The following is a 9,738-nucleotide window of genomic DNA, read 5'->3' as shown; positions in this document are numbered from 1 at the left end:
ACAGGAATTTGGAGGCAGGTGATTTATTAAAGGAGTGCTCCCAGGGGAATAGGAAGGAGGCAAGCGGGATAGAACAGGGGGAGAAAGCTAAGCAAGGATGTAATCTCAGCTGGAAACCAGCTTCGACTGGGAAGCTCTGCGTTGTCCCTCAGCGAAGGCTCCACCTTTTGTACCACCACAGTAGTCAGTCATCAACTGTGAGCTGCCTGGGGTGAGGTTGGGGGCGGGGTGTGTGTGTGACACTCAGAGCAGCTAGCATTAAATGTACTGGCCCGGTTAAAGGGATCTAGTCAGAGCATCAGTAGCATCCACTACCACCTCCCAACTTACCTAAGCAGCCAAAATCTTACTAGACCCTGCGTGATCTAGCCCACCCTTGCATAACCATTCTTTCTCTCTGAAATCGTCTCCACCGCTCTCCCTCTTTTTCATTCCACTTTAGCCACACACTGGCCACCTTGCAATTCGTCAAATTCTCTAGCATATTCATGCTTCAGATCCTTTACCCTTCTCAGTCCCCTCATCCGGGATGATTTTCCGCTGCTCTCCCACCAGCCCCGCCCTGCCATGTCCTCATGACTAGGTCCCTTATACATCCTTCACATTTATACTCACAATACAGCTTCTTAGTAAGGTCTTGTGACCTACTGGGCACTACTTGTGACCTTGCTGCCCTAGCCAACACTTATAATCCCTTTACTTTCATTATTTTTCTTTTCAAATACTTATCAGTATCTAACATACTATATAGTTGTCTTGTTTATTATTTGTATTTGTTTAGAGTATTTATATATACCCTAGAACATGAGCTGGGAAGGGTAGGAATTTTTATCTTTTTTTTTTTTTAATCTTAACACTTAAAACTGTGCCTGGCAAATTACAGGTGCTCAGTTAATATTTGTTGGCTATGAGAATGAATGAATGAATGACAACTGGCACAAAGTGCCAGGATAAATGCTGCTTGAAGAGAACTAAACTGAAATGGAAAATACTGCCACAGCCTGCCGTGTAATATAGATGGGAGAACGGATACATATATTGCCATATGCAGAGTTCTCCCTAGATTATGTTTTCTTTGATAACATTGCAATGTTCATGTGATGTTATATGTGTGTATATTAGTATATACTATTTATACATATAAATATTAGTGAATAAAAATAGAAGCACTAAAGATTTTCCAAATTTATTTAAATGAGTTCAAATCAAAACTCAAGAATCTAGATTTACACACATTAAAGAAAGGTAAAATTATAGAAAAATTAAAGTGAATGCAGGTTGTATAGATAGCTCAATTCCTATGATATAAAAATTTAAATCCACAGGTGAAACTCTTTAAGCTCTTTACATGTCATATTCTGATCCCAGAGAGTAGAAAACTATGAAGCATGCAAAATCTCAAATCTCTCGATCCTGAAATCTATCAGTAGATACCCCAAATCCTCAAGGCACATTAACATTTTCTAGAAAAGAAGCCTTTTTAAAATCTAAGGTTACTGAAACTACAAAAACACCTATCAGACCCTCTGTGGCATTTTTTGCCCACGTGTCCATCAGCATGAGATTAGCCTTGGGCTGAGGCGGCCTCAGAACGAACACTGGCTTCTTCCTGTAAATCAGCCCCAGCAGAGGATTCTGACTCAACTGGAGAATTTTCTTCTAGTTCAGCATATTCACCACAGCTTTCGTTCTCAGTTGTACCTTTATCACTATTGATGGCAACAGCTTCATCCCGAACTGCGCTGGTAACCTCTGACGTGGTTTCAGTGCTGACCTCTGTGGTTTCTCCCGTCCCCACATCTGTCACCTCTGACCCAGTTTCAGCACCAGCGGCAGTGGTCTCCTCGGCAGCAGCCTCCGCATTGTCTGGACAGGGGGAAGCCTCTTTTATGACTGCAACTGTAGCACTGGGAAGCTCTGCAGCATCCACCACCGGAGCTTCCACTAAAGGTACTTCGGGGGCTTCTGAACTGGCTTCCTCGGCACCCACAAGGTTCTCTTTTTCACCTTTAAAATTTAGTCCATTAAGCAAAGTATTAATTTAAAGAGCATGGGAAGACGGTGAGACACTGTGCAGTCATTTTAAAAAATGAGACAGATCAATAAGTACTGATATGACATGGTCTTCAAGGTAGTCTCTTCAGTGAAAAAAAAGCAAAGAAAAGAGCAATGTATACAGTATATGGTACTATTTGTGTTAGGACAAAAGGAGGGTAATATAGACCTAGAGTTATATTTGTAGAGACCCTCTCCTGGAGGACACAAAGAAACTGGTGTTATTGGTTGCCTCTGGGGAGGTAAAATGAAGGGTCTGCTCTTCTGAAAACCCTTTTGAATCTGCTGAACTTAAGAAAATAATAATTTCATGTGATTATTTATTTTAAATACAAACCATGAAAATAAACAGGCAATGTGTCATGTGAAATAGCATGGAAAAGTAGCTAACTTACTAGCTGAAGACTCTGAAAAGCCACTAGTCCTCCCTCAACCTCAGTTTTGTCATCTGTAAAATGGGGATATTAATAATATCTACCTCACGGAACTATTGGGAGGATTGACTACAATAATATTATGAAGAGGGGTTTAAAACCAAGGAAGTGCTATGGAAATGCTGTATTTTATCATTATTACAATCAGCCATCTCATGATTATATTCAATAATGTTTACTAATGATATTCTGTTTCTTATTGTTCTCATGACTAAAAGGTTAAAACTGGTCCATGAGCAGCTGTTTTCTTTGTCCCTAAATAGTGATCATGGTATTTGATAATAATGGCCTTATAGTTGAGATGGAAAAAAGTATGGTTTAAAGCAAGCAGTTTAGGCAAGAAATATACATTTAGGGTGAAAATCTCAAATTTCTGTTCTTACAAGTTGCCATTTTATCAGTCAGATCAACTGAGGGACTCAGTAGACATGACTGAATCTACTAATGTCACTGCACACAGGTGGTCTTAGCCAAAACTGAAACAAAATTAGTTTCATGACTTAAAAAAATTAATAAGAGAAATGAAAGGTCAAGCTGCTGAGAGAGACACATACTAAAATTATGCCTGCATGAATGGAAACCTGAGTAGGGCAAAAGTAATATTACCACACAAAGAAGTCAAAGCTGCTGGTCAGCAGATTAAATGTACAATGTTTTCATTTACCAAATGCCCTCATCCAAAACCTCTAACAATATTCTTTAGGCTTTGGTTGGACTTTTCCTTTCTGAGTGAACTTGTACCCAGAGTCATTTTGGATTAAGTTAGTAAAGAAGCCAAAAACAAATACTGTCCATTGCTAGACTAAGATAATGAAAATCAGTGCCTCAAGGAAAAAGAAAAGAGTAAATTCACTTTACCTGGAAGTGGATGTAACTCTGCTTTGTTTTTTTCTTTCAAATTCGTTATATGATCGCTGTGTTTGGCTTTCGCTGATGTGATTCTCTTGTAAGTCTGAAAGTAAGTGTGTGCTTAAGTTTATTTCTTGAGCTCTAAGATTCATCATGCCAAGTTTAAAGCTATCTACAGTTCAAACAGGAGAAACCAATACACACCATCTACTCTTTTATTTCCCGTCTGGAAATATTTGTCAATAAGTAGAATGCTTTAAAAAAGGAAAGAAACGAATGTTCTAACAGAGGTCAAAGATAACTGAAAACACACAAGGTGGATAGATAAAGACTAAGAAGAAAAAAAAATTATGCTAGAATCAAAATATTCTGACAGGCATTTGCAAATATCCTCTGGCATTTATCTCAGAGTAATGGAAATTTATATGCACACAAAAACCTGTACACAAATGTTCATGGTAGCTTTATTTGTGATAGCCCAAAACTGGAACCAGTCCAGACGTCCTACAACCGGTGAATGGTTACACAGACTGTGGTACGTCCATGACATAGGACACTACTCAGCCATAAAAGGGATGAACTATAGATACAGGAAAACAATTTGGATGAATCTCCAGGTAAATTATGCTGAGTGAAAAAAGCCAGTCTCAAAAGGTTGCACACCTTAGGATTCCATTTATGTAACATTACTATTATTATTATTAATTATTTTTGGTAACATTCTTGAAATGACAAAAAAATACAGAAATAGAGAACAGATTAGTAATTGTCAGGAGGAAGGGAGGGGGAGGGCAGGCGGGAAGTGAGTACAATTACAAAAGAACAACACATGGGACCCTTGTGGTGATGGGACAGTCTTGTCTCTTGACTGTGGTGGTGAATACACGAATCTACACATGTGATAAAACTGCTTAGGACTAAATACATGCACTTGAGCGTGCACACACACACACACACACACACGCACAAGTGCATGTAAAGCTGGTGAAATCTGAGTAAGGTCTATGGACCGTATCCATGTCAGATTCCTGGCTGTGATATTGTTTTATAGTTAGCAAAGATGTTGTCACTGGGGGAAATGAGGCAAAAGGTATATGAGCTCTCTCTGTATTAGTTCTTATAACTGCAGGTGAAACTCAATTCTCCCGCAATGAAAAGTTTTCCAAAAGTCTTCCAAAATGACCCATTTGTAGACCCCAATGAAGATTCCTTAAGTCAGCTAGGTTTAGTCATTAAAAGCAGTAATATGACTGGCCCACAGGTTACCTGAGAAACAAAATTGGTAATAAAGCTATCTTAATCTTAGATACAACGTGCAGGCCTCCTTTCATTTCAAAATCAAGTAGTAATCTCTGGCCTGTATTCATATTAGACAATGATATTTTAAAAATGAAAATCTCGGGCTTCCCTGGTGGCACAGTGGTTGAGAGTCCGCCTGCCGATGCAGGGGACATGGGTTCGTGCCCCGGTCTGGGAAGATCCCACATGCCGCGGAGCGGCTGGGCCCGTGAGCCATGGCCGCTGGGGCTGTGCCTCCGGAGCCTGTGCTCCGCAACGGGAGAGGCCACGACAGTGAGAGGCCCGCGTACCGCAAAAAAAAAAAAAAAAAACACAACAACTGCATAATCTTAGAGGTGGAAAGGGACTTAGAGATCATCACCTTGTCCAATTTCCACTCCCACTGTGAGAGAACAAGGCCAGAAAGAGCTCTCAGGTGTAGCCAGTTTCTAACCAGCCAGTTAAGATTGCTTTTGCAAAGGAGGATTTAGTGGACTGCAGAGGTTCATGTCCGGCACTGGTAAACATGATTAGGGGTGTAGTGATGTCCAGATGAAATTCAGTCTTCCAGCTTCCCACATAATCACGTGGCCTAGTTTAATCTGTTTTCCAGTGGCCTATATCCAACTATAGTAGCCCTGGGCAGTGAATTCAATATTAAGCAGTAGAAAGATGGTAAAAGCAAATGAATCTGGGTATGAGTGAAAGCGGGTAGATTAGTGGAAGACAATAATATAAGTGACATGTTTGAATTTTCCTGGCTTCTTGAGGCTTTCACATTTCTGAAGAGTAGAATATGCATTTTGGTTTCATTACCTACATAGTCCTATAAACTGCTCCTAGGTAGGACTAAAAATCTCTTTATGCATATTTCTGTAAGGTCAAACCGAAATGTAGTGATTGTGTAGTCTTATGGTCCCTGAAGAATATATACTTATTCAACTTTTATTCATAATAAAGATTAGATTTCAGTTTAGAAAGTTTATGGCAAAATGAGGAATGATTCAAATCAATAGGATTATTTATTTATTTATTTGTTTTTGGCCACACAGTGCAGCTTACGGGATTTTAGTTCCCCAACCAGGGATTGCACTGGGCCCACAGCAGTGAAAGCACTGAGTCCCAACCCCTGGACTTCCAGGGAATTCCTAGAATTATCTTATTAACTCACAAATGTTTCTTTTTTTTAGCTCCAAAATCATACTATCAAAAGCTTTGTTTTACGGTGATTACTTGTGGGGGGTGGATAAGGAAGACCAGGTAGGAGAACATTCTTTTGATTTTATGTATGTCTATATTGAATTAAAAAAATATAGATAGATAAATATTACTTAAAAAAAATAGAAGTAAAGGGGCTTCCCTGGTGGCGCAGTGGTTGAGAGTCCGCCTGCCGATGCAGGGGACGCGGGTTCGTGCCCCGGTCTGGGAGGATCCCACATGCCGCGGAGCAGCTGGGCCCGTGAGCCATGGCCGCTGAGCCTGCGCGTCCGGAGCCTGTGCTCCGCGACGGGAGAGGCCACGGCGGTGGGAGGGCTGCGTACCGCAAAAAAAAAAAAAAAAAAAAGAAGTAAAGATGTAAAGCTAATAAAAAACTATGGAGACAGTAAAAAGACTAGGGGGAGAGAGGGAAGAATGAATGGTTGGAGCACAGGGGATTTTTAGGGCAATGAAACTATTCTGTGTGCTACTGTAATGGTGGATACATGTCAGTATATATTTGTTAAAACCCATATAATGTACAACACAGAGTGAACCCTCATGTAAACTACAGCCTTTAGTTAATAATGTATCAGTGTTGACCCATCAGTTGTAACAAATGTATCTCACTAAAGCAAGGTTGTTGATTTGGGAAAGGGGGGCAGAGAGGTAAGAGGAAGTATATGGTAATTCTCTGTACTTTCTGCTTATTTTTCTGTAAACCTAAAACTGCTCCAGAAAATAAAGTCTATTAATTTTTTTTTGGCCGTGCTGTGCAGCATGGGGAATCTCTGCTCCCTGACCAGGGATGGAACTCGCACCCCCTGCAGTAGAAGCGTGGAGTCTTAACCACTGGACCACCAGGGAAGTCCCGTAAAGTCTATTAATTTTTAAAACGTTTCTCTCTCAAAACAGTCCTTGTCAAATGTTAATAATAGTACCTACCTTAAAGAATTGTTGTAATAATTAAATGAGCCATGAGTCTGTCATGTGGTAAACACTCGAATGTCAGCCATTAGTACTGTTAGTATTTATAATAACATTGTTTTTAATGAAAGTCATCCATAGTTAGTGGTATTAAGTATTTTATACTTAAAAATTTTTTTCATAATCTTGTATATTTAATTAATCCCATGTCTTGATCTTGACACTGCTTTGAGTTTTACCACAGGTTGTAAAATATATGAATTCCTGAGCACCAAGGTTATTAAAACACTTACATAATATCCACCAGCACTGACTGTGACACCTACAACCAGATAATAGATCATATTTGATCCAGATGATCCAGGGAATTTGTTAGATGACATCCAGCGAAGAGATGCTAGGAAAACAAGTTTAAACACAGTTAGCTCCACCACAGGCAAAACTATTTTAAATGATTACATCCAAAAAAATTTTTTACCCCTCAGTGAACCTAGAATCTATTAACATCAACTGATTTTAGCTTAAAGGAATACAGTATTACATGGTAGGGTAATAATTCCACTTGACATTTTCTTAATCTAATTTGATAATTACTTATGAAACCTGCCACCCTGATGCTTCGCATCATGCTTTACTTGGAAGGAATGCAGACGTGGGTAAGGAGAAATGACAAAGCATTAAACAATTTTAACAGTCAAACGAGATGCATGTGAGCAAAAGAAATCCATTTATTGTATATTCTACACCACAGGATTCAATAGAAAAGATTATTTTTACAAAAAATTAATTAAATACATTTGTGCTTAAAGTTTATATGTTAAATAAAACATTTATGTTGAAATCCAACACATTTCTATAAATCTATAATACAAATGTAGACATAGAAAGAAACTTTAATTCTTCTAATGTAAAACCTTTAAAGACGGACAGATAGAAGCTTTTGAAAAACTTTTTTATTTATTTTTTAACATCTTTATTGGAGTATAATTGCTTTACAATGGTGTGTTAGTTTCTGCTTTATAACAAAGTGAATCAGCTATACATATACATATATCCCCATATCTCCTCCCTCTTGTGTCTTCCTCCCACCCTCCCTTTCCCACCCCTCTAGGTGGTCACAAAGCACCGAGCTGATCTCCCTGTGCTATGTGGCTGCTTCCCACTAGCTATCTATTTTACACTTAGTAGTGTATATAAGTCCATGCCACTCTCTCACTTCATCCCAGCTTACCCTTCCCCCTCCCCATGTCCTCAAGTCCATTCTCTACATCTGCGTCTTTATTCCTGTCCTACCCCTAGGTCCTTCAGAACCTTTTTTTTTTTTAAGATTCCATATATATGTGTTAGCATACGGTATTTGTTTTTCTCTTTCTGACTTACTTCACTCTGTATGACAGTCTCCAGGTCCATCCACCTCACTACAAATAACTCAATTTTGTTTCTTTTTACGGCTGAGTAATATTCCATTGTATATATGTGCCACATCTTCTTTATCTGTTCATCTGTCGATGGACACTTAGGTTGCTTCCATGTCCTGGTTATTGTAAATAGAGCTGCAGTGAACATTGTGGTACATGACTCTTTTCGAATTATGGTTTTCTCAGGGTATATGCCCAGTAGTGGGATTGCTGGGTCGTATGGTAGTTCTATTTTTAGTGTTTTAAGGAACCTCCATACTGTTCTCTATAGTGGCTGTATCAATTTACATTCCCACCAGATATAAGTTCTTTTAAGACAAATGTTGCCATAAGGTCATATCTAAAATATAAGGGCAATTTTGTACAAACTAATAGAAATAGATTAAGGTACTGTATTATTCTATTTAAATATATTAACTCTATAGTGCTAGAATTTGTATATACCATATGCTATGGAATTGAAATTTTTATAATAGACTCAAAGCTAGAAGAAGCTTAAAGCTCATATAGCTCAAATTCTCTATTTTAAAGATAAAGAGGGACTTCCCTGGTGGCTCAGTGGTTAAGAGTCCACCTGCCAATGCAGGGGACACGGGTTTGATCTCTGCTCTGGGAAGATCCCACATACCTAGGAGCAACTAAGCCCGTGCGCCACAACTACTGAGCCTGCGCTCTAGAGCCCGTGAGCCACAACTACTGAACCTGCATGCCACAACTACTGAAGCCTGCGCACCTAGAGCCTGTCTCCGCAACAAGAGAAGCCACTGCAACAAGAAGCCCATGCACCGCAACGTAGAGTAGCCCCTGCTTGCCGCAACTGGAGAAAGCCCGCGCGCAGCAAAGAAGACCCAATGCAACCAAACATAAATAATAAATAAATAAATAAATTTATATTAAAAAAAAGATTATAACTGTAGGGACTTCCCTCGCGGTCCAGTGGTTAAGACTCCGCGCTTCCAATGCAGGGGGTGCAGGTTTGGTCCCTGGCTGGGGAACTAGGATCCCACATGCCGGAGGTGCAGCCAAAAAATAAAAATAAATAAATAAAACAAAATAATCTTTTTAAAAAAGAGTATAACTGTAAACACAACACACAAGGTCCCTAGCCTCAAAAAAGAGGGAAAAGATGTACAGGCGAATAATTGTAGACAAATAACTGCAATGCAGTATGACAAATGCTGTAAGAGATGAAAGCAGAAGCAGCAATAGCATGAAACCGCAGTGAAAGAGCTCAGCTAGCTGGCTCAAGGTAACTGCCACGATTGAAAAGACGCGACCTGAGCTTTGAAGGAAAGTAGGAGTTTGTCAGATAAACAAGGGGAGGGAAAATTGCACTGGAGGCAGAAGGCAGAGAGGGTGCAAAAGCATGAAACTCGTGTGACTAGGAAAACTCAACGTATTTTGATGTGGCCTGACACAGAGAATAAGGGTGTAGGGACCTGGAAGAAGTTATGATTTGCAGAAAGCAAATCTCAAGACATTTGCACAAACTACAAATCTCCGTAGCAGCAAAATTGGGGAGACTTTGTATATATGTTCTTAGTTTGGATATAAATGATCGTCTCTTAGAAAGAAAACAA

At 39.4% G+C, this 9,738-nt stretch overlaps 1 protein-coding gene across 1 annotated transcript in view; it reads right to left on the bottom strand.

Annotated features, from left to right (window-relative positions):
- Positions 1-1,564: 1,564 nt before the first annotated feature.
- MGARP (mitochondria localized glutamic acid rich protein) overlaps positions 1,565-9,738 on the bottom strand; it is a 10,857-nt gene continuing 2,683 nt past the window's right edge. Inside the window, exons 2-4 of the mRNA XM_007456881.1 lie at positions 7,034-7,137; positions 3,348-3,441; positions 1,565-2,007 (exon numbers count right to left, since the gene is read on the bottom strand). Coding sequence (XP_007456943.1) covers positions 1,565-2,007; positions 3,348-3,441; positions 7,034-7,137 — 641 coding nt within the window. The remainder of the gene's footprint in view (positions 2,008-3,347; positions 3,442-7,033; positions 7,138-9,738) is intronic.

This window comes from Lipotes vexillifer, unplaced genomic scaffold, assembly GCF_000442215.2.
Source record: "Lipotes vexillifer unplaced genomic scaffold, Lipotes_vexillifer_v1.1 scaffold63, whole genome shotgun sequence".
In the NCBI taxonomy this organism is placed as follows: domain Eukaryota; kingdom Metazoa; phylum Chordata; class Mammalia; order Artiodactyla; family Lipotidae; genus Lipotes; species Lipotes vexillifer.
The sequence above is the reverse complement of the archived record's forward strand: the minus strand, read 5'-3'. Positions and strand labels throughout refer to the sequence as shown.